The 25912-nt window shown below is 45.4% G+C and overlaps 1 protein-coding gene across 1 annotated transcript in view; it reads left to right on the top strand.

Annotated features, from left to right (window-relative positions):
* The window catches only part of VWA8 (von Willebrand factor A domain containing 8), a 179392-nt gene extending 175262 nt beyond the window's left edge, over positions 1-4130 (top strand). Inside the window, exon 45 of the mRNA XM_084226836.1 lies at positions 1854-4130. Coding sequence (XP_084082962.1) covers positions 1854-1962 — 109 coding nt within the window. The 3' untranslated portion in view covers positions 1963-4130. The remainder of the gene's footprint in view (positions 1-1853) is intronic.
* The last annotated feature ends 21782 nt before the right edge of the window (positions 4131-25912 follow it).

The raw sequence follows: 25912 nt of genomic DNA, 5'->3' as shown, positions 1-25912 counted from the left end.
TGAACAACCCCAACTCTCTCAGCCTGTCTTCATAGCAGAGGTGCTCCATCCTGCTGACCATTTTTGTGGCCCTCCTCTGGACTCACTCCAACAGGTCCATGTCTTTCCTGTGCTGAGGACCACAGAGCTGTACACAGCACTCCAGGTGGGGTCTCACCAGAGTGGAGTAGGGGGGCAGAATCCCTTCACTGACCTTGCTGGCTGTGTTGCTTTTGATGAAAGCAAGCCAGGGTACAATTGGCTTTCTGGGCTGCAAGTGCACATTGAGAGCTCACATCAGAGTTTTCATGCATCTATTTTTTACTATTTTCATTATTAATGTACTGGCGAGAAGCTGTAGCTCCTGAGTTATGGCAGGGAGGAGACTGGCTTGTGGATGCTGCAGACATCCCTTACAGCCAGCAAGTCCAGAGCATCCTGTGCATCCAAAGGGCAGCTGATGCCATCCTCCTGCTGCTGGATGTGCACTATACCCTTATGTAATGTCACCATATAATCATAATAGTGCCTTTGTTATTGCCCAGTATATGGTTCCAGTGTGCGTAGGCCTAAGAAAAGAGATTAAAACAAAAGATGCTGGACTTAATTGGTCTTCCAAACAGCCAAAGGTTTGACTCAGATACATCCCTTGTGTTAGAGATATAAATTCTTTGGAGTGTCTGAGACAATATGCCTGGGTTAATTCTACTACATAATTTCACTTTAAAATGTTTGGGCACAAGGGGGAAAAAAAAAAGAAATTCTGTCCCAGGTGTCCTTTCAGGTTCCACATCCACTAAGGACCAGTACCTGCAGCAAAAAGCTGGTATAGCCACAAATATCAAGTGTCTTTTCTGTTTGAGTCTTCAACTAGAGGAGAAGGAGAGAAATCTGAAAGGATGTTGGCCCTCAGTAGACAATTTTAAGCAGTGAAGGGCTGAAAGATACAACTGCACAGACACCATGAGTTGTGGCTGCAGGTCTGTACATCAGAGCTGTATTAATCATCAAAACAGAATCAATTCTGAGAGATTATAATTACAGAAAGTCCATTTACTTTTGATAGGAATTTAAAAAAAATCTTTGACTATGTCCTGCTGTGTAAGAGATCTTATAATGGCCTAGTTCACTGGGTATGGAAAATGCACACAGTGCTGTCACTGAAATGCATTTTTATGTATGTGAAGTGCAGAATTAGACAAAGCCTTCCTATAACTGCTGTGGGGGAAGGAGAAGGGAATTCTCTGTAGCAGTTTTTTTTTAACCAATTTTAAAAGTGAGAGTTTACTCACTTTTACTCAGTTGGAGGAATAGTATAGAGCAAAATCTCCTGTAAAAAGCAGAGAAAAAATAAATTCCAAGCCTGAGATGGGATTTGTGACATGTATCTAGTTTGACTTTTAAGGGTGGGTTAAGGTGCAAATAAAATTGTATCAAGTTAATATTGGCAGAAGAGTACATTTCCATGTAACCTGCAGTGATGTCTAAGAAATACAAAGAGTGCAGTTAGAATCATTGGATTTGTTGAACTGAAAGAGCTGTGGGTTCATGGTAGTCAATTTACAATAAGTATCTTAATTTCCAGTGTAAATCTCTAGCTGTCCTCAGCAAACCAGTTGTGGTGACGCCTCATGGGATCCCTGGTACCTTGATCAAAATGGAGTTCTGGCATGTCAGAAAGAGGACATGGGTAGAAATCTCTTGTTTGTGTTGCTGAAAGGAACTCTGTGCCCTACCTGCTCTCAATGTTTTCTCCTTCTGTTGCTTTCCCGAACCTTTAATTGTATGGTGACAGCAATGTGAGGAATCCTGCCTTGTGGTAGGGAAGATAATTTGAGGGTTATTTGTGTTTTGTCCCTCATTCTGCTCCTTAGGCTGCAGAGGACACTGCCAGCAGGTCGGTCTTTCATTGCCATGGATACCAAAGAGATCCCTCAGATTTTGCAGCAGATCTTCACATCTACCCTGTTGTCAAGTGCCTAAGCATCACTGGTGTTACCAGGTGTGAACTCAAAGAGGAAACCCACTCCTGCTGGAGGTACAAACCCTAAAGTTGAGAATAAACACAATTATTAAGAAAATACATACCCTTCTTTAATCAGCCAAGCAACCATAATCTGCGTGACGGCCAGGCTGTAAATTTTCCCCCAGAATCTCTCGAGCAACTCAGCACATTCATAGGGCTGCAGCAGGGCAGAGGATGGCGACAGAATGGATGTTTTACCGGAGGGACAAACAAACAAAGGACAGTCTGTGATCATTCCTCTGCCTGCCGTGTTGCCAGCACTACGGAATCATCTCATCCTGTTTCATTAAACACAGTTCACTGGGATTTGGTATTCCTGTGCAAGGCAGAGCCAGGTAATCTGTGTCAGTGTTTCGTGTGCATTTGTTTGAATGGGTGGTTAACTCCATCTCTGATTTAAACAGGGCTGCTCTTGCCAGGCAGGAAATCCTTCCATCCTTTCCTGTTGCTTTCTTGTCTTGATGGGCATCAGGGCTTCACCCCGAGGCTGGGAACAATGGAGCAGTTTGGAAACACTGACCATCACATGTAAACATTCATTATCTGATCAGGCACCGTGCTCCGAGTTGTCAGAGCTAGAGAAAGTGGCTGTTAAGAAATAAAACAAAAATAAATTGGTTCAGTTCTGCCCATGAAAAGTAAGGGGAAAGGGTCAAACACTCTTAAGAACCCAAGAGGCAGCGTTTCCAAGAAGGAAACCTTGCACAACTCCTTTGCGCAGCTGATGATGCTGCACCCACTGCACTGTTACACAGAGGCACTGAGATGGCCTCAGCACATGGGAGTGACTCTTCAATCAGGAGACAAAAAGGTTACTAATGCTTTGCTAGAGCACGTTCACCATCTGTTTTTCTTGGGTGAGTTGAAGGTTAAACTGGAGGAGAGATTTAGGCACACAAAAATAAGTTATTTTTTATAAAGGAAGAGAGAAAAGTATTTGAGCAAGATATCTGTGTTAGAATGTATTTAATATCCAAGTTAGTTGTAAAGGCTTGCTTTATGATTCAATCAGTTGGTGTTTGGCTTGTCCCATGAGGTGATTATTCCTCTTTATCTACTAAAGAAAAGAAGAGTTATTTTGTAGTTCTTTGGGAACAGTGGAATACTCGATGAATTGAATGTATGATTTAATTAAGCTGGTGTGGGGGAGGTACATCATAACTGATACTAATTAGAGATTAACTGAATAAAAGAGCATTCAGGAAGAGTGCTTATAGAAATCTGAAGGAGGAATTGCAATTCTTTTAATTTTTCTCTTAGTCCTGCAGTTGATCAAGCTGCACCTTGAGCAGTACCTTTGGAAGGGAGGAGGCGAATTAATTTGGTCTCGTTGAATACCACCATGGATGTTTTAAAGGGTCCAGCTTATGGTGGTCATTCTGTAGTCCATCAGTCCTGCAGCAAAAATGTTTACCAGAGCATCAAAAATGTCCCCTGTTTAGGATGAGTTTAAGCCTGGTCAGCTTTCAAACTCTTTATGGCAAGAGGGGACGGAAGACATTTTTCAAAGTCTTGTTGGCATTGTTATGATAACTATATATGAGGAAACAAAGAGATTGAAGATGCAGTTCCTGTTTGGAATTGGGAGGAGAAGGTTGAGAAGGTTATCCCTGGTTGGTACAAATGCACGTGTGTGCACATACACACAGATGCTGCTACTAAGGGGAAACGTGCTTCAAAATAAAAATATCTTGGTCCTGTAAACATATGATGAGATACTAAATGCAATAAAGAATTGAAATATTGATAAGGCTCTTAATAAATGTGTGTTTACATGGAAATTCCTTTAGCACATCTGCCTTTTTTGCCGGAGTCCTGAAAAAAAAGAACCTTTTTCTTGCAGTTAATTAGCAGATGCACTGTACACTTTCTACATTACTTATGTGGATAAACTTTCACCCCTCAGATTTAAATGCAGTAAACTACTGTTATCTTTATAATTAAAAAAAATTAGTGCTATTTAAAAGGAAAAACTATGATAAATCCAATTTTTAGTCTTTTGTTTGATTATGCCTCTAAATTATACTTCATGCATAAGTATCATTTACAGTTATGTTTCCTTACAGTTACCTTTCTGTAGCGTTTGGTTTTATCTTTGTTCCAGGAGATACCTGTTGAGTTTCAGTTCTTGTTCCTTGGGCCCGTAGGATACAGCCACGTCCAGGGCCAGGCGTGGCCATGAGGGTGGGTGGGAGTGGGTGGAAGTTCTAAACCTGCCCTCTTTCAGTTTCAGGCCATTCCTCCTTGTCCTGTTGCTACGTGCCCCTGTGAAAAGTCCCTCTCCAGCTCTCCTGAGCCCCTTTTAGGTACTGGAAGGTGCTGTAAGGTGTCCCTGGAGCCTTTTCTTCTCCAGGCTGAGCAGCCCCAGCTCTCTCAGGCTGTCTCCACAGGAGAGGAGCTCCAGCCCCCTGACCATCTTTCTGTCCATCCTCTGGACTCGCTCCCACAGGCTGTGTCCTTACTGTGCCGGGGCCAGAGCTGGATGCAGCACTGCAGGTGGGCTCTGTCACGAGTGGAGAGGAAGAGGCCCTGCAGTAGATTCTGAGAGAAAGGGAGAAGAAATGAGTGAAACCTTTTTTAAAATTTTCAGTTCAGAAGGAAAGGGTTTGGGTTTTGGCTTTAATAACATTTCATTGCAGAGCATATTTGACCTGACAGTGTCTCTCTAAATCATAAAAATTCAGGGCAAAATTTTCCCCAGGCTGTACATCTCTCACCTGCTTTAATGCCCATTGCTACCCCAGGGAAATCAAAGCAGCAACTGTGCTTTTCCCTGTCTCACCAGGACTTGCAGTGTTATTTCACTGCTCAAAAATTCAGCAAACACTCCTCTTTCACATTCCTGGGATTTGCAGAGCTTCCTAATATGCATTTATTTTTAATTAGTGGAATGCTTAAGAGTAACATGGCTTTGTCTGCCTAACGGTGGCTGTTCTCACTGCAATGCAGGCACAGCTTTGTGTGTCACTCATCCCCTCTGAAAGCGTGTTAAGGTATTTTTCATCTCTTCTCACAGTTTAATAAGGCACTTTTGCACTCATCAGTTTTTATGGAAAGGCCCTGTTTCCACAAATGAATAGAGCTGCCAGTTGGAGCAGGGCCTGACCCATCACTAATGCTTTAATAGCATTAGTCACATCAGCAGTAGTTATTTTAATTACCTCTTGTAATGCACATTTTGGTCTTCTTCTGTTTCTATATGTAACGTGTTCACACCCACTAGCCAGCTAGTTACACTACACAGTCCTTTTTGGGATTATTATTTAGCTTTGGTGCAAAAATTTAATTAAAAAAAAAAAAAAAAGAAAACCAGAAAGTCCAGCCAGATGAGATTTCAGTCAGAGCAAATGCGGGCAATGTCTCACTCAGGCATGTCAGATTGTTTGCAACAATTTGTAGCAAACAAATTCCCCTACAATAAAATAGCTTGCAAACTGTTCAGGTGAAGGATTTCGTCTTCTAGGAGACAGGCTTTACACCACCAAAATAAACAGGTAATAAATTGCCTCATTCAGAAGTGGTTTTGTTTTTGAGATTGCTGTGTCAATGTGAACAGCATTGTCACTCAATAAAATGTTTTAAAGTCAACTGCATTTTCTGGGAAATAATTGTATGTGTGAAGATTGCAGAAGAGATTCAGCAATTCTACAGGATGAAAGTGATGGTGGGTTTTTTCCAAAGACAAGGACAAAATTATAAAAATTTAATAACTTAATTTTCATGACCATCTATTCTCCATCTTTTAACAGGACAATTAAACATATGAAAATGAAAATCTGTTTTTCAAAACTAGATACTTTAACATTACTCATAACATCCTTAGTCTGAACATCTGGCATGACTGCATGCAGGAAAATTCTGTGTATCAGAACAGAGATCTACTACTACACTTGTAGTGTGATTGTAGTCAAGATAAACCTCATGGCAGTAAATATACTGAGAGTTGGAAGTGTAAAAAAAAAAAAATCTCAGATATTGACCCTGTTTTTTTCACCCATCACATACAGTTTTTCTTTGGACAGGCTGAGCTGTGCAAATCCAGGTAGGGCTGGAAACTGGACCCTGACTCTGGTTGCCTGAGGCTGTGGATCCCTACAAGCTGGGTGTAACCTGGCACCAGAGTTCCCTCAGTTCCAAAAGAAACATAAGGAGAGAGAGCAAGCAGGGGAAAAAAGGACAAATTCCTCATTTTCAACCTGCTCAGCTTTCTGAACCAGCTTGGCCTGAGCAGCAAGGCAGGTGCGATGGGGATGGGGCTGAGAAAAGCAGATGGAGTAACCAGAAAGATGCACCAGGCACAGCCTCAGCAGCAGAACCAACCCAGTGCAAGCCCCGGGGTGAGGCCAGGAGAGGGTGCCCAGGGGAGGCACACTGGGCTCACAGAGCAGCAGGGAGCTGTGCCGTGCCCTGGGCAAGCAGCACAAAGCCAGCCTGGCTGAGGATGGGCCGGCTCAGAGATGGAGCTCAGCTGCCAAGGTCAGCACCACAGCAGAGCCATGAGCTCCTCCTCAGCAACAGGCATCAAATAAACTTCCCAGGCACGTGCTCAGAACGAATTGAGGCTTGTTAACCTCATGGAACAGTGGCATGGGGACTAGAATACAAATCTGTGTTCCTGCATACAGATGGCAGGAGCTCGCTTGCTTTTTAAATATGTACAAGTTCATTCTAACACAAGCCAAAATTTACTGGTCCCTGGAACCTCTTACTGAGGGTGGAAATATTCACTCAGCACCTATAAACTAAACACATCTCACAAATATGAAGGAAAAAAAGTTCTTTTTATATCAGGATTGATAGAAAGCCCATTCTTAGCAACAGCCTTTTCAGTTCAAATCCTTAAATGAATATTTTATATGGGCTTCCCTGGCCAGGCTGAGTAAGATGACAATATTATATGCAGACTGTGGTCTGGAAAAAATCCACAAATAACATTCATGGTTAGGAAAATGTGTTATACTGCAGGGTGATATGAGGAATGGTGTCCCACATATTTTTGCTGTCGTCATGGCTAAATCATGCTCCATGCCATCTGCTCCAACATCTGCATTTCAGCTTGGTTCAACATCTGCAAGGTCACCTACTTTGGTTTCCAAATTTATAATGAATAAGTTTGAGGTTTTTAAAGAAATGCAATTTGTTAGAAGCAAGGATGCTCCCCTTGAGTGCTGCATTCAGCAGCAGGAAGTGTGGTAGAATTTTGATGCACCAAAATGACCGTATATTTTTTTCCATCAGAATTATCTGAAACTGCTCTGCAGGTTTCCTGCTGTCTCCAGCTCCCTTGGGATTCCTCAGGACGGTAACAGGGAATACTGAAACTCTGTCCTTCTTCTCTGCTGTACTGAGGACTGAGTACCTCACTGCATCCCTTTAGAAGGAAGTCATATAATGTGACCAAAACAGCAATATCAGAGTGGTGATACAGATGCCATAGTCCTCCTCACTCTTCAGATTTCTGACATGACCCACTTGCAGTGTGGCACAGTTCCAGAGAGCAAGCCAGATGCAAGAGGAAAAGGGACCTCCCAGCCATCAATACATTTGCAGTTAATACTCTGGAGAAGGACCATATTTACATTTAAGCACAGATTCCATGGGACAAGGACTGAACAAGGGCACAGATTGGCAAGCCAGCCCCTAGTGAGGAGATGCTCCAAACTAGCTGCCAGCTTGGTGTGTGAGGGCAGCAGTCGTGTTAGGAAGAACAAAGAGTGGAGCCCACGCTGGCCCAGGGCCATGCTGACCTGCAGCACATGGGTCTGCCACACTGCAGCTGCTCCCTGTGGCATCACTGACCTCCTCTGCTGCTGTCTTCTCGCTTGAAGAGGACAGAGATTGCTCCCTGCTCCTGCTGGGATTTCAAAAAATTTGCTGCAGAGTTTGTAGCTAAGTGCTGTGGACAGGCATGGACTGATGGAGCAGTGAAGTGGGGGCAGTCACTGGAAGTGCCACTGATAGAATTTTTTAAGTTGCCTTATTCTCCCTCATTCTTACATTTTTAAGTCCCTTCAATCGCAGTTGCACTCAAGAACGTCTCCATGCCCACCAACAGCAGATTTCCCTCTGTCATAGTGCATTTAGGACCTCAAAACTCTCCTTTAGCACCAGCTTAGAAAAAGAATATCATCATCCCTTCAAATCACTCCTCTCTCTACTGCAAATAGTACCATGAGACCAAGGAGCCTGTGGGCTCTGGGCTTTTGCAGGCAGGGAGCAGAAGGTCTTAAAACACCCAGGATCTGGATTAACACAGCAGGAGCCCCACACCCCAACATTCAGGAGCCAAGCCCTAAACTGCAGCATCCATACCCAAACATGGACCAGCATTAATGCTGCTTGTGCACTGGGTGCAGAAAAGTATGAATTGTTTTATTAAAGCTTTAATTACATGGTTTTAAAGCTCTGAAGTCATTAAGGAGTTAATAATGTAATGAAAACGTGTCCTTTCTCCTCTGCTTTTTAATTCATCACCTGTGAGTTCTTATCCACACGCATATCACAGATAAATCATTCAGTTAGAACTAGATAGTGACAAAGGCCAAAACATCATTTAAAATTAGCACCTTAGAGTGTTAGGCCTATACTTGGAATCACAAAATATAAGCAAAACATTTCTATAAATGCATCTGAATGATTTACAAAGCAGCTGAAAGATCCTGGTGTTTGGTCAAAAGCAGCTCACAGCCCATTAGCCTTTATCTTGTTTCAATCATCCTTCCTGTTAGTGCAGCTACTAAGGGGGGGTCTCAGGACTGGCAGGCAGATGCACAGTCACTTCACACAAGTTAAATCTCACCCACTGGCACCTGCAAGTCCTCTCCACGAGACCCTCCACTCCCTTCTCAGCCTCATCCAGGTGGTTTGGCTAAAAGACTGCACAAGTGGTTTGCTAAAGCAAGGCACCCTAATGTACGGCAAGCATCTGCAGCAGGTGTCAGCGCTGACACCTCAGCATGACCCCTGCACAGAACTGTCCCATGAGCCTTTTGAGCCTTGTTTGCACCCTCCACACCTGCCCCAAAATCCGTTACACAAATCAGAGCCAGCGCGGGGGGGTTTAAAAGCTTCCTATTTCTTGAGCACTGGGGTGTGCTCTCGTTAGTGTGCCTCATTTGCAGGATGGAAAAAACACCAGTAGTGATTCTCTGTAAAAACGAAAAGGGAAAAGATCCTTCCTTTCACCACCAGCAAAAATGAAGAGGGAAACCAGGAGAGAAGTTACTTTTCTAAAATAAATGAGAGCAAAAATAGATGCGAGGGGCTGGCTAGAAAGAGGCAGGAAACAAGTCAAAGCCAAGCTGACACAAACAAAAGCAAACAGCCAAGAACAAGTGTGCCCAGGCACAGACTGAGGCCAAGGAGACCCTAAAAAGAGCTCTTTTCTAGCCTCTGTTCCTCTCGAGGGCCGTGCACAGCGGCTCTGAGTAGGTGTCAGACTCCAGACTTGGTGTCTCCTCATCCCACCCAGCAGCTCCTCCCAGCCGCCCTTTGGAGGCACAGGCTTGGCAGGGCAGCATCTCCATGGCCTTGGAGCTGAGACCTGCTCAGGGCAAGCTTCAGAAAACAAACACACCCCTTCAGAAGGCTTGAGGCCTCCTGTCTGTCAGCTCCCAGCCTGCAAAGCCCAGCCTAACCTGAGGGAATGGGAGACAGCAAACCAAAAGGGCACTGAGCGCTTTCCGTGCCGTGGAGGGATCTGAAAGCAGCATTATTTAACTGAGCCGGCTGCTCCTAACAAAAGGCACGTTGTTCCTCTGGATGACTTCTTCTAGGAAAAGCATGTGTGTGAATGTGGGAAACTCGGACTGGCAAGGCAATGAAGGTCAAACTTAGTCATTTTTTCCTCAAAACAGGAATTCAACACTTCATGGCTTAAAAAAAACCCCTAACCAACCCCCTTTGAATGGCTCAAGTTTCACACTCTGTCCAAAACTAAGTAAGCATCATTTGTTCGGGCCTTAAATTTTTTAATCTCCAGAGTTTCGAGTGGGTCTGGACCCAAACCACAAGGGACCAGTGTCCAGGCCTGAATCTCCAGTTCCTTCCAGGCTGCAATACTCACTGCTGCTGACTGTCCCCCGTGTCCCTAATGAAAGATGTAGCCACTCATGTTCTCCTTCACTGCCTCAGGGTGACAGCTCCCATCCTACACCATTCCTCCCCATTTCTTATCTCCTGCTTCAGCAGGACCACTGCAGGTGGGAAGAATTTGCTGGTTTTAACCATATTAATGATTAATTGATATTTTCATGTGAGTGCTCATCAGCCAGTTTTGCCCACACCAAGGAGGATGTGCCAGTGTGCTCCCAAGCCCCTGTAAGGCAGGCATGCATCCTACAGGAAAGGGTGGTGGAAAATGGAACAGGCAGAGGCTTTCTCAGCATTAAAGTATTATGGTACAGGATTACATTAAGTCATGACAGGAATTAAGATTCTTGCAACAAACCCATGATTAAAACAGTTTTAATTTAACAAGGGCTAATGCATACAAATATTTAAGTATTTGAGTATCCCTTTCTAGTAACTAAAACTTCCGAGTATCCATCGGTCATGGAGCCTTGGTTAACACTGAAAAATGCCAAGATGAAGCAAACTCCTCAGGGAGTCACAGACAGAAACTCTATGCATAGGCATAAAAGTAACATGTTCCATTACAGACAGGGTTTGAGCATTACTTTTGCAGTTCAGATGCTGTGGTGTTTGTGAAGACACAGCTGGTAGTGTGGCTTAACCATTTTCTGAAAAGCTAATTATTTTATTAATATTTATTTGATCTGTTGGTGATTGCTGCAAAGCATGCCAAGAGATTTGCAATGATCATTTGGAAGAAACTTAAAGGCAGGAGACATTCCATGAATCACATGGACCCTTGCCCAGCCAGAGGCAATGGCACATGCTTGCACCAGGTTTGACACAATCCAATTGTAACAAGGTGCTCTAGGAAAAGTCCAGCTCCATCTTGCAGGCCCACCTGAAGAACTCCCTTCACTTAGGCTGACGTGCTTTGTTCATTTGTGCTATCTGTATCTCGTGCATATTTAAAAAAAAATAACAAGAGAGCAACCAGAGGATTTTGGGGGTTCTCTTCCCTCTCCTAGTGGGCATGGCAAACACTTTGGCTCCCAGGCTCAGGGGCCACCATGCTCCAAAGGGCAGCACTATGGCAGATCTCTGGTGGGATCTGAGAGGGTCAGCTCCAGCCCCCAGCACGCAGGCACACAGGGGGAGCCCAAGGGCACAGACAAGTAAGGAGCTCAATGAAATGGCTAATCCATCATCATCCAAGCTCCTGCTGGCTGTTCAGCAGGGTGCCAGCACACACTGACCATTTCTGCTTGGACTTAGAGCCCACAGCCAGTGGTCAATTCATTTTTATGCAATCCTCCTCCTTTTCACCACAACACTGGCGGAAAACCCTTACAATGAAAAAACTTCTCTACGGCTTCTCCAAATGCAAGGGCAGAGCTTGGCATTAAACCCCCAAGAGATTCAATTTGTAAGCAGACACCTCATTGTGCTCTTGTGGTCACTGTCTGGTTTTTGTGAATTTTGTCCCTGAAAAGCACAGCCTCCTTTGTCCAAACAACGGGACATAATAAAAATAGCTGGAAGACCCCGTGCCTTGGAGGTAACTCCATCCTCCTCTGGGTACAGACCACCAGGTGCTGCCCCATGGCTGCCAAGTGCCAGCCCAAATGGGGCAGCTCGCCTTTCCCTTGTCTTTGGGAACACCAATGTGACACAGATCCTGCCAGGCACCTCCTTCTGCAGGGCACTGGGCCAGGGGAGGCTGGTTGTTGGCACAGAGCAGCCCCTGAGCCCGCTTCCCCAAGGCCAGCCTTCCACATCCGTGTTTCTAGTATTTCCTAAGCCTCAGGAGTCCAGGAAATCCCAATCACTAACCAATCTCTCATTATCTTAAAACCAAAAATCCTGTTAATGGCTTTACCTCATACTCTGCAGCTCTGGAAACTTGCCCAGCTCCTTCTTGAGTTACTTACTTCAGCTGATGATCTTGGCAGGTTTTTCCCCCAGATCTTGGCTACTGTTCCTTGGTGAAACTGTGCCTAAGCCTCCTGTTTTGTGGTTGTCTGTCCTCAGGCTTGACTCCAAGGGACATTCATTCCTGCAGCCATTCACAGACTAAAAGCTGAGCAGGCAATTAATCAGGGCAATGCATGGAGGCTCCCAGGCACCTACAATCAATTAACCACTTCACCATGTGTTCATTAGTTAAGAAAATGTTTCCATGCATACACATGTGATAAAATCACTGTGAGTGGTTAAACCTGCTTTCCATAGCCTAATTTAAAAACTAAGCTTTAATGCAGTGGTTCTCCCATTGAAAGGCTGAAAGGTGCAGCCCTCGCTCCTGTGACTCCTTTAATAAAGTTTAATAAAGTTCCCATTTACAAGCCTCTCTTGTGCCATTATCTGGCATGAGGTGCACGAGACAAAACCCTTCAGAGCCAGCACCTTTATTAAAAACATTGTTAGGGTTTCATTTGGGGCTCTTTTGAAGGTCAGTGGGATTTAATGACCCTCCTTGCTTTCAACGCTGAAAGCTGAGCAGGAGCTGTGCAAAGCTGAGGCCCAGCCATGGACAACTGGTGGAAGAAAATAGCTCCAAGTTTCAAGGCGAGACACCATCCATCCAGAAATCAGACAGGGGTGTAGGATGGGGTCTAAATTCCCCAAAGACATGCATTTGCACCAGGCAAAACATAATGGCCTCCTGCAGCTGTCTTGTGTGCTTGGGCTCAGTTCAACCATCTCTTATTAGGTGACACTTTTGGAGAGCTGCATCCAGTCAAAGTACCCTGTGATTCCCCCTTGGGAATCTCAGTATCCACGGAGAGGTTTCAGCCAGGCTCAGGACTAACCCCATCAGTGCCTGTTGCTTCCTCAGCTGCATTTTAAGCCAAACTGCTCAAACAGAGCACTGGAATGCTGTTTTCAGGAGTCATGGACAACCCAGGGGGTGCTCATGTCAGCTGCCACCATCCCCAGTGCAAAACCCACTGGCACTGGTGACAAGGATGTTAGAGACTGAGCTGTGTCTCCTAAAAGAAAGGACTGGGATTTCTTTATCCCTTCTAAGACAAAACAGAAACAATTATCTCTGATAATTTGAGCAAATGTTGCCTGCAGACCGGTTCTTTACCCTACCACGTGGATCCACAGAAGACCATTGCCCCGTTGAGCCAGGTGGGTTGAAGGACTTAGAATTCTCTTGGCCACCACTCCCAGGCAGCCACTGCCTCTTCTTTGTCCTGAGTTAGCAGCACAAGCGAATCTGGGAGTCGTGCTCAGCGCACGCCAGCTGCTGCATAATGACGCACGGACAAAGGAGAGCCGTGTTCCCAGGCCTGGCATCTCCCAGCAGAACAGTCTCCTCTTTGTGGCTTCAAAGATCCCAGCACTATTTACAGCACTTCAGTCTCTGTTCTTCGGCAGTTTCATGTTCATTGGAAAACAACTTTCTAATTTCGTAATGCCGCACAGAAAGCACAGACGAGATGGATTTGTCAGCTGCTCCTGCGTGTAAAAAAATAATGATTTTACCACCAAGTCTTCCTTCACCAGACTCTTTCCACCCTTTCCCCAGTACTCTCTCCCACCAGGAGCTTTTTCAGCTTCTGCCCTTGCAGGTGGACAAGTACCTCGCCTCTGGCAAAGCCCTTTGTCGAGGCAATGGTAACACTGCAAAGGAATGCACAGGGCAGGACTCACAGAAAGTAATTTTTAAATTTCTGACCTTGGAAAAAGCTGTGAAGCCTCATTAACAGATGAATAGATCTGGGAGCTCCTGACCTACTGAGAAGCTTGTGGGAGGCATTGGTTTGTGTTTATGGTGAATGCAAGAAGGGGCTGCGTGTGATTTGCAGCATAGAACCCCAGAATATTTTGGGTGGAAGACACCAACCCCCTGCCATGTGCAGGCACACCTGCCATTACACTCAAAGCCCCATCCAACCTGGCTTTAAACACCATCAGGAATGGGGCATTCAGAGCTTCTCTAGGCAACCTGGACCAGTGCCTCACCACTCTCACAGTGAAGGCTTTTTTCCTGTTATCTGATCTAAGTCATGAATCCAAAATTAGTGTCTCATGATTGGGGAATATTTGAGGGGAAGGTGAGAATTAGGTCATAAGGCCATGGAAGAGCTACAAAGGGGCTACAAAAATAGCTGGAAATACCTGTTTGATTGCCATTGCTTACCATGGACCTACATACCTGTCACAATATCTGCTTGAGAAGCTTAAAGTGAAATCAAAGTCTTATTTGAAGTCCAGAATGATTTACTGTCCAGTTCTTTAAATATCATGCTAAAAGAGAGCAAACTGAGAAGTTCCTACAGCATTTCTGTAAATAAACTTGTCTGGATAGTGAACACCAACAGAGACAGAACACCTGGCAGAGTCAGTGCCACCATGCTTAAATTGGTTATATCTGAAGAAATGCTTTTCTTTTTCCACTTCTGAGCTCAAGCTTATTTATTTTGGAGCACTCACTTTTTATTCAGAGTTCTGCTTTGAGATCACATTAGGTGAAATTTCCCCCTTCTTTTTAAGTGAAGCTTCCAGCCCTTCTGGTTTTAGAAAAAGTTTTAAAAATATTAAAATGCTGCAGTAATTTCTGATGTCTGCCCTGAAATCAGGTTTGAGACATTTTGGAGTCTCCTTGATGTGTTTTGAATACTTGTCATAGCTTTAGCTTTAGCTTCCTAAAATGTTCTTGTCTCAGCAAGGCAGACAAAAACATGGATGACTGTTTGACCTGAGCAGATCAGATACACCGTCCTGAAAGAGAACATGACTTTTGGCTCGGTGTGTGTGTCCTCAGCAGTTTGCTATTTGACCTTTCTTAACAAACACCACTTCAGCAGTGGGACTGTGAGCTACTCCCCAGGCAATTCTTTGAGCCACTCTGCCACTGTTAAATATTTAAATGTCCTTTTAAAATGCTCTTCAGATTTCATGATATTCACCCTCAAGTGTTTGCACCTTCTTTGCTGGGCACATCCTCAAAGGCTCCTGGTTGCATGAGTCTCCTTACCACGGAGGGGCAAGCCTTGGACCAACAGCTTCTAAGGTTTTCAAAGGCTTTGGTTCTGGCTGGAACATTTTCTGGCTGGGCTGCTGGGGGGTCTGAAGAGCTTTTATCCCTCCCTTTGTGGTGCATTGAAATCTGAGGCAGATGACGAGGGGGCTGGAGAAGGTACTAGAGCATTTCTGGTCACAAATGGGGGAGATGAGGAGCTTGGCCCAAATCTGCAGGCAGCCTCCTGTTTCCAAGTCCAGAACATCATTTATATTGGATTCAGAGGTTTCAAGACAATGTCAGCTTTCGCCAGAGGTGATTTGGGACCTTGGGGTAAAAGAACAAGCATCTGGTGTCCAAGGGTAACATGGTATTCAGGCAGAAGCACAGGTCCTTGGAGAGCGAGCATCAGAAGACAAAAATGAGGTGACACAGCACAAAAAGCTCAGCAAAGGCAGCAAGGCATGCCATAAATTAATAATCAGATCAACTATCTAGAAAAGGACAATTAAATGAGATGCAATTACTTAAGGGCAAACAAGCATGCAGAAGCAAGGATAGCAAAATAAGCTGCAGTTTTAGATCCCCTCTGTGTGGTGCATTGAAGATGACCAGGTGGAGTCAGCTGGAGTCTCCTTGGAAGCCTTTCCATGCACTGGAAAGATTTTATGATCAGCAGTTGCTTCCAATATTCAGTCACAGAGACAGGTCTCCGCCTTAGATCTTGGATCCAGACCCGTGTCTCCAACCAGCCAGAGACTAAGGGCTTGGAGCAGAACACTGGAGGGAATCCTGAGGCGTATGCTAAGCACAGAAAATCGGAGTAAATGCCCGTGACAGTCCTTTTTAATGCCTGTCTGACACGAGAACTCGATATGAAATGGAGAACTTGGATGTGGCCTGCAGGGGTCTGAGCAACTTGGCCCATACACACTGAATGGGAGAAGAATCTGGCCCAGGATACACAAATCCACTTCTCAAAGTCAACCTATGTTTTGGGCTGAAAGAAACCCAAAAAAGGCTCCAAAGGGAATCACAGCTGTGGACCACACCAAAGAGGGTGGAGGCAAAGCTCCAGTGAATCACAGTCTTCTGGAAGAGTGATGCATGCTTGCAAGGAATCTCTATTTTGGGCAAAGTCAGTCACTCCTGAGTCATGCCAAAGCAACACCTCTCAGATGATGAGGCCGAGAGAAACATCCACACTGCCCTTCCCAAGCAGAGCAGGTGTCAAATGCCGTGCGGGGCAGTGACGGTGTCCATCTGCAGCGCTGGTCCCTTTCAGAGAGCCCTTCTGTACAGCACCCTTCCTCCTCTCTGAATCCTAAAACCCACAAGTGGACAGGAAAGAGGTGGAAAGAGGCCTGGAGTTCAAAGGGATCAGTTCAGCTCCCCGGGAGGGATGTGATTCTCCCTGCAGTGAGTCAGGGGCTGGGAGGGCGCCCAGGTTGCACCACCCCGGCTCCTGCACAGCTGCCAAGGCCAATCCCTCCAGCCACAGGGGAGCCTGCCAGCCCTGATTCCTGGAGCAGCAGGAACTCACCGGGGCAGGGAGGGGGAGCATGGGAGGCAGGAGAGGAGAAAAGGAATTGAGGGCAGAGAGGATGTCTCCAAAGAAAGCCAGAAAGCACCTACACATAGGATAGAAATAAACACTTTCCTGTCCCTAATTTTGACACATGTGGAAAAAGACCTTTTTTGCTGTGCATCCTGGTGGATCTGGGGGTGGATCTCAGCAGCTGCAGGAGGAGCCGGCACTCCTCAGTGACTCCCTTCCCATCAGGATGGAGACCTGCAGACGTCCACCCGCTGCTGCTTCCCTCAGCTCCTGCACATCCTGCACACATCAAAAAGCCCCAGATACTGGGGGGCTTTAGCATCCCCACGAACAAGGCAGGAGTCCTGCCCACGCACACCTCAAAACTCTATTTCCTTTCACTGAAACAACTTCTGCCCCTCAAGGCTGGAAGCTTAACAAAAAGCCACAAATGAGACCCACTGTTTCAGCGTGTTTTCCAAAGAGAGAACACCTGTGTGCACGTGGGAGGAAAAACCATCCCCTCAAGGTCGGGCACCCAGGAAAAGGACCCACGTCAAGCCCATCATTTCAGGCCAGCGGCGTTTTCCTGGGACTGGCAGGGACTTGGTTCATCTGGCTTGCAGATGGGGAGAGGCTCTCACAGGGTCAGGCACAGGAGCTCAGTGCTTTAGAGCAGGCAGGAGGTCTGAGCATGGCGCTGGCAGTGAGTCAGGCCAGCTCCTCGTCCGGGCGGCTGAGGTTTCACAGGACAGAGTCAGCAACTTTCTCAGCTCTGGTTAAAGCCCAGGGTGAGCTGAACATGAAAAACGGCCCGAGGCCAAGCCTCTAAAAGCTGAGAATACATAATTTGATGCTAAAGGAGGTCTTGATTTCTATTGAGCTGGCTCTCTGGTGCACATTCCTGCGTCGGCTGCTTCACGTTGCAGCAGGCGGGAGCGTCACTCTGCCACTTGTTCCCTGCTTGCACTGAAGCTTGGCTTCTGAAGCAGGGAGCCAACAAGCCAGGTAGATTCCAACTTGCCACACAGAGACTTGTGTCAGTGTTTGGGTGTTGTTTGGGCAAGCTTCCTTAAAAGCAGTTTATTTTCCCCAAAGCTTTGGCAAGGATGTAAATATGCTAAAAGGGCCAAGACACACATGGCCTATCCATCAGCTTCTTCCCTCTGGATGAATGACATTAACACTCTAATCCATCCATCTGGCATGTCTGAAAATGTTTCAGGATCCATTTCTGTCAGCCCTCCTTTGATGGTTCCAAATGAGGGTACCCAAGCCAGAGGGCACAAGGCTTTTAGAGGGGTTTCATTCCACCAGTCCTTCCATCTCCTGAACCTCCCTTCACCTGCTGCTAGATGGAGGAGGAATGGTTCATTTCAGACAGTAGACTTTGGAGTCAACCTTCCTTTAAACCAACAAGCTAACTCCCAAAAGGACTGGTCACTGTACCAAACAACTTCAGCAAAACTTAGAAACCATTGCTGACACTCGCTTGTGTCTGCACGGAGCTTGACACAGCAGAGAGCCACTGTAGGGCCCCAAAACAACAGGGGTTTTGCTCTCTTTGGGGAAAACCCAGCATCTTGGGGTCTTTTCTTCACACAGCCAAGGTGACAGAGGCCAGGCCTCCTGGGGCAGCAGAGAAACACTGACCTGGTTAACACTTACACATGCACATAGCACATTAACACATACTTTTTTCTATTTCTCATCTGGTTTCATGAAATTAGATGGAGGCATCACACTAGGCTCTGCATATAGGCTAGCAGATCACTCACCACATAAACTGGGGCTGCCTGGAAATCTTGCATCTTTTTTTCCATTAGGAACAAGAGACTGTTGTAATTCTGGCACTGAGATGAGCTGAGGGCATCAGTTTCCATGCAAATCCCTATGATATCAGTCTGATTATGAGGGAAAATAAAAGTTCAAAAACACAGGAGTTGGAGAAGAGCCAAAGAATAGGAAAATGAGAGGCTGAGCCCTTAACTGAGCAAAGCTGAGAGAAGTCACTTTTCCTGCCTTCTCCCTTTAGCATGGTCAGTTTGCAGCCACACATCACTACCATGTAGTCGTGCTCCTTCTTGATAAAAAATCTGCATTTGCAAGGCTGGCAGGTCTGTCATCCTGCCCTTTGGTTCTCACAAAAGCCAGGAAAATTTATCTGTCTTGAAGGCATTTGTAACTTCCAAAAGATACAACAGAACTGGTCTGGCTTTAAGAAATGGTCTGTAAATTGTAGAGGAAACATCTGAAATTTTCTCAGTGATTTAACAGACACATACTGCAAATGCATCTTTATGTACAGATATAAAGCAAATCATTACAGCCTGGCACCCTCAAAATCCTACCTTGCCTTTTCCCTGCTTCTGCAACTTCAGCTCTGCTACCAAATTCTTCTTTTAAGGACCAATACCACCCTACTTCAGGCCAGGCTTTTTTGTATATGCATATCTGGGCACATCAAACCCCAAAGGAAGGGCTTTCCTCGAGGACCTGGCTCAGTTCAGAGTCTGTTTCCTATTTTGGACACCATCATCACCACACCAAATGCTCACTCCTGGATGGAAAGAGAAAAGAGGACAGAGAAATAAGAGCTGCCTAGAAGTTTTTCCATCAAAGTCTAGACACGTCATTATGGGGAAATAGTCTGCAACAGAGGTGCTCTGAAAGTGAAAATTCCTGAATAAAAAAGTAGCTCAGAGAAGGTTTCCAGAAATGTTTGGGTGATTTTATTCTCCTTTCCTCTCATTTCATGAGGTGCTAATGATGGCATGTCACAGGACAGCACAGAAGCTCAACTTTCTTACTGTATTTTGAATATCAGCCAATAAACAGAACCAATTTAAGCCACCTTTTTTTTTTACCATCAGGCTGTTGTTACATGGGAGCCAAGATATATTACAAAACAATGGTGTTATTCAATATACACGGGGAAGTCTGCCTCATTGGCTTGGTAATGTATAATTTATTTTTAGTCAAAAAGAAGTCAGTTTTTTGAAAGGTCACTGGAAAAGCACAATTGGCAGATGCTGAATGGCTCCTTCTTATTTAACCACTCAGTCATGAGGACTAGGGAAGAGTGGCAGATGGTCCAGCCAGCACTGTGAGAAATGCTTGTTTTAGTCTTAAACTTGAGTCCACAGACTCATGTGAGCCCTTGTGGATGTGTCCTATTAAAGAAACACTAAAACAGATCTGACATTTTAAATATTTAAATGTTTTTCAATCCAGATTGCCCATTGTTTGGGTGCTTGTTCCCTTCCCCTCCACCCCTACACCTGATAGGGGTAACTAAAGTAACACCTACACCAGGGCCCATCCTCTGGAGTTGAAACATTTAATCACAAAGAAAATTAAAAATAAATAAATAAATAAATAAAGCCAACAATACCAGATGTCAGATTCCAATACACTGAGTTTTGGTGCTTGCTGCTGCTCTAGCACAGCCAAGGCATGTGCAAGGCTGCAGCTGAGCCAGGCAGGGCAGGGGGGGACAGGAGCAGAGGCACAGCCACACTTGGCCATTGAGAAGGGATGTGATGAGGGAGCTGCTGCCCCTTCATGCACAGGCACTGATGATGCTGGGCAAAGGCAGAGTCCATGAAACAGTCTAAATGCTTATGCACTTCTCCTATGGCCCCACAAATCAGGGGGATGGGGCCAGCTGGGATGCAGAAGGTTTAAAACCTGTGGAGAGGAGCAGGTTTTTGTCATTTAGCTCAGCTCTGGCTCTGCCTGCTTTCTGCCTCTGAGGTTACAGACAAGGGGCTCACGTCTCTCACAGCTCTTTCCCAGAGAAGACCATGTGAACTTTGAGCCACTAATGATGATGAGGGAGGAAAAGAAATCTGCAACCTCAAACTGTGTCTCTCTTCTTTCCTTTTGCCTTTCTGTGGATGGAGCAGCTGTCAGCCTGTAATGCCCATCTTATCTTTTGGTCTGATTTGGGGAAACCTCTGTAAGAAGGGGTTTTGTTAGGTACAAAGAGATGTAGAAGGAAGGGAAGAGTTCATGGGAAGCATTTTGTGTTGAGGTACCTGCACAGCTGGTGGAGGTGCATTTCAGTAATGCATTTCATCAGGGACCATTTCATTAAATTATTCATTTAATGAAATGCATTTCAGTAATGCATTTCATCAGGGACCACGTGTTTCTTTACACTTCCACCGACCTTGAAGGTGTAAAGAAACACATGGTCCCTGATGAAAGCCTTACTGCAAACACTAAACAAAGATACTAATGGATTTCAGACAAGTTTCTCAATACTCTGTAACTTTCCTCTGCAATCATCTGGGCTGGAGTTACCTGGTAGCACTGATGGGAAAAACCCACCAAGTTGGTTCTTTTCATTTTGTTCAGGGAGGGCTCAGGAATGTCAGACACACTTGCTATGGCAAGACACTTCCTACAAGATTATTTAAAGATGAAGTGCTGTGAGCAAGAAGCCCTAGTCCTAAACTCAGCATTAATGCAGTCTTTGGATCACTGATGGACACAGCCAGCCTGCTCTGGCCAAGCACCAAACTTTCACCTCTCCCTCCAAACTGGGGCTGCTGCATGCTGGAGAGATCTGCCCTGAGCTTTATAGTGGAATTTATTTATTGGAGCATGCCAAAGTGCTTTGAGGCAGCTGAAGTATGGCTGCTAATGTGTAGTAACTACTGTTGGATTAGCAGCACATTGTACCAGCTGTCAACAAAATAAATTATCTGGGATGCTATTTGGAGACTAAGAGCTGAGCTGTTCTGTTTGGCCTCTGAGAAAAACATGTATTTTGTTTCACATCATAAACTCTACGCATAAACAAACATAAATGCTCATAAATCAGTTTTCCAAGAGCATAAAACTACTAAACTATACACAGCCTTGAGAACCAGTCTGTGGAGACAGATTACCAGCATCAGAGCTTAATGTTGCATGGGAGTCCATTGAAGTCACAGCTTGAAAACACAAAATATTTGTGGGTATGAGCTCTTAGCACCACCCTGGTGCCAAATCCCATGGGGGAAAGAGCATCAAGTCCCATCCACCCTCATGAATCACTCTGTTTCCCAGAGAGATGGAATAAAACCAGGGGACAGCACAATCAGTCAATTTTAACTGAGACACAAGGCTGAATGCCTCCTGAGATCTTCTAAACAGTGTTCAGAAACTCCTTCTTGTGCTGCACAAGAAAGCTGACACACCTCAAATTTATGGATTTTTCTGGAGCTCTGGGGGAGCCCAGCTACACACTGACACAGAGTTAAATCCCAACCCATCTGCAAATTTAACTGTGGGCTTCAGTACCTTCCATTCAGTCCTCAGCCACTGAGCCACACGTTATGGATAATTAACCTAGAAACTGTCCGCAGCTGAGATAGCCACTGGCATAGTCCTAGAATGCTTTAAAAAAAAAAAAAACAACAAAAAGCCACAAAAAACAAAAAACCAAACAAACCAAAAACCCCACCAAAACAAAAACAAACAAACAAAAAATCAAAACCCAAGCAACTACCAAGGCTCCATCCAGATCTCCTGCTACAGCAGCAGGGCTGCCTGACTGAGCCTGGGGTGGGCAGGAAGGGACTGGAGCTGGGCTGTGGATGCAGAGCAGTGGTGGGGAGCAGCAGAAGACAAGAGAGGGGGCTCTGAGGGTGCAGAGAGCCAAAGGGCACAGGCCTGGGTCAGCACCATGACGCCCAAGCACCACCCCAGGGCTCCCCGTGGTTTCCTTGCTCCTGCCCAAGGAAGCAACAAGAGCTTCCCAGCCCTCCTGGGGCAGTGGGAGTGGGCAGGCAGGGGTGAGGATGAGGAGTGCATTCTCCCCATCCTGCTCCAGAGCCTGGGCTCCCGTGGGATCATCCTGTGACATCCCACGTGGGCTGGGTGCCCGGGCTCTGGTCCCAGCAGCTGCCAGGACTGAAGGAAGCTGCTGTGCTTGCACAGTGGGATGCAGAGTCCCAAACACAGGAACCTGCCCAGCTGGGTGTTTCTGCCTCTGCTCTTCCAGCCCCACCAGCTGTTACACTTTAGGCCACTTGTAGGCAGGTTTATTTTGACACCTACACTTTTCTTTAGTCAGTGGATTAAGAAGCCCAGGTGAAAAAACCTGCTTAACTGGAGTGTTTTACAATATTTGCTGTAGGACCATCATTAGGGGATAATTCAGCCTCCCTCTCCTTTCTGTAATGGCTATTGAAGGAGCCAAGGGCAACATCCTAACCTCAGTGGTTTACATAAGTGCTTAATTCAGACTAAATTGGTCCTGACCTGATTTGATAGAGTAGCAAGAGTTATTTTTTTAATGTGAAAACTACATATGTACCACAACACATTAATTGTTTTGAGGTTTTTTTAAGACAAGGGCAACAGGTTTAATTAAAACTAATGATCTGAAATACATTATCAACAGAACCTAAGGAAGGCAATCAGTGTTACAGCCATCAGCTATGGAGAAGGCAACATTCACCTCCAGCCTGAAGCCTATTTAAGCATCTTCAGGCCTCCCAGAGAAGACAGTGAGCTCTGATGCCTTGGGAGAATGGAGGCACAGGCCCCTGATCTGTAGCTTTTAACAGCTAAACTAATAAATATTTTAACTTTCCATACATAGGTGTGAAAGAGCAAAAGCAACCAAAGCACTGGGGTGCCTTTGTAAAGACTGACCTATTTTAATCACACAGGTCAGCCTACAGCATTTGACTGATAGCTCTTTTAACCTCTAAGAAAGGAGAGAACCTTGAAAAGATCTGGTTTACAAATCTGATTTACAGTTTAGAATCTAAGCTGATGAGATGTAGCAGCCAGGATCATCTTACACTATTGTAAAATTATCTAGAGAGCTAGAGCTGTTGGCCAGGCTGCAAAAAAATCAGTAATGTGGCAAGTAACATAGAAAACAGGAGATTTCCCCATTGAGAATATGGATTTCGTGCTATCAGTATGCAGAGCTGGATTCAGTTCAGGAACTGCTGCAGTCATATTGGCTTTGCTTCCAAACATTGCAACTTCTGAAGTTTCTCTCCAAGAGTCTGGCAGATGTCAGGTCTAGCTCCTTCAGATAAGTCTCCCATGATGGGCTCCAGGGGTGCAAATACCACTGATATGGGTCAGCTGGGTACACCTGAGCCATCTGAGAGAGCTCCAGAGGAGACCCATGCAGGGTGGACCTTTCCCACTGGTGAATTCCTAATGTTTCCCAGCAGGCAGAAACTTCCTGTGCTGGTTTTCTTTGCAAGAATCCACTACTGAAACCAAGGCTTAAATGAATCTTCGAAGCCCTGAACAGGGATCCTCCTGCCCTCTTTGACCCTTCAGATCAGGCAATGCTGCTGGAAATCAGCTCCACGCCCAGCACGTACCCAAAAGCCCACAGGAGAAACAAAGAAGGGGAGAAGGCACCAGCACAAGGGCCATGGGAGCAGCAGGGGTCGAGCCCTTCCCTTGCATCCAAGTTCCATCACTGGCAATGCAACTGGTTTCCTCCCTCCTGAAAGCTCACCTGGCTGTCAGTGCATCAGCAGTGGCTACAGATGCACACACAACCCAGGGAAAACATGAATCCCTGCTTTGTCTGGTCCCTGTCCCTCATTAAGGTTACCAAACATAATGTGTTATCTGGTATCAGCTTGCACCAAGGACACACAGAGTCAACAGCACACCCAAGATAAGATACATTAGCTCAAGCCTTGGTGATGGAGGGTTAAACTAATCCATTTAACCTTGAATTTGCAGTAGGCAGAGAGCACATGAGCAATGGTTTCACCTCACCTGCCGCAGGTTAAGCCGTGGCAACACATCTGCTTAGTCTAAGCTGCTCATTTCCATTTCTGGGTGCATGGTGCTGGCACAACAGTGCTGAGACTCTTCTGAATTCAAATTCAGCATTGCAGCACAAGAGGGAGGTCAAAACAAGGACTAAAAATTCAGCCAGCCCCATAAGGACAGTGCAGTCTCCAGCAATGTTCCTTGGGGATAAAGTATGACAGAACTTTCTCCAGCAATTCATTTTTCAGCGCCATATGTAATCGGGTGATGAACTTGAGTCATAAGCATCCTCCAGTGAAATGACATCTACACTAGTGCCTTCCTTCTGACACATTGAAACTTGAACATAAACTGGCAGGAATTCAGATAAACAGCTCCACAGAAGATACTCCCAGATTTGCAGCTGATGATCTCCAGATCTGCTGTATAAGCAAGAAGTCTCCACCTGTTCATGCATAAACAAGATTAAAAAACCCCAACAGATGGTGACTTAATCCCCAGCTCCATCACCACTGACGTTAGACAAAAGGAGGAGCACGCCTCGCTAAAACCTTTTACTTATATGGAAAAACCTTCAGAACAGGGTGTCTGTAAGGACAAAGTGTTGCCATTCCAAAGGACTGCACTGATGGGGTGATTTCAGCCTATAAAGGGAGACATCTGACTTTAAACAATGATTATAGGCACAGAGCATTCAACAGGATCAGGCAGCCACTAAGCATGCAGAAGTGGGAAACTCACGCCTCAAACAATCCCACCTGAGGAACTGAGGAGCAAAGAGCTGTCCATGTCCCACCACCTTAGGATCACTTGAAGTGGCCACCCTCTTGTTCACACTATCAACTAGCATTAAAATATAGAAAAACAGCCAGAACTGCCGCTGCTATTCCAGCAGGTTTAAAAACATGCCTTATGCTGAGGATGTTCCTTAAAAGGGAAGCACAAGCTTGTCCCTGTGGTCCTGGCTCCCCTTCCTGCTCAAAGGCACAGTGTCTCTACAGCTAACAGAAGTCCTACACCAGCCAAAGGAATCCCTTCACATCTGGGACTGGGGAGGAGGGCCAGACACCCATCACAAAAAGGAATAATTGCTGCTGTATGATTACAGCATGGCAGCAGTGAACTTTACACTGCTAATAATGGGGTTCCTGTGGTGCAGGAGCCCCTGGCAAGGTCCCAGAGCAAGGAGAAGGACATCACTGCCTCAAACCTGAATCATAACTATTTCCTTCACAGATCTGAAAGTTAACCTGCTGCCAGCACGAAACTTTACCCTCCTATATCTTTTTACTCCCTTTTCTATTCTATGGGACAATTTGCCAACAGAATCTTCAGTAGGAAATGCTGAAAGCAAAGTTTCCTCTTCAGGAACACCCTCCACCACACACTGCTCCACTTTACATTGCCCTTCTGCCTGAAAGAAGGAAAGAGCCCACACAGCAACCTCAGGATTCTTTCAGACTGATAAAAATGTGCCCTGTTCAGAAAATTTTTTTCTTCCTATTGAATAAAACTGTGAGAAAAAAAAATCATATGGTGTTTATTAAAACCAAATGTTTTGGTCAATTTT

Source organism: Fringilla coelebs (genome assembly GCF_963513975.1).
Source record: "Fringilla coelebs genome assembly, chromosome: 2".
NCBI lineage: Eukaryota > Metazoa > Chordata > Aves > Passeriformes > Fringillidae > Fringilla > Fringilla coelebs.
This window is presented reverse-complemented; position numbering and strand designations above follow the sequence as displayed.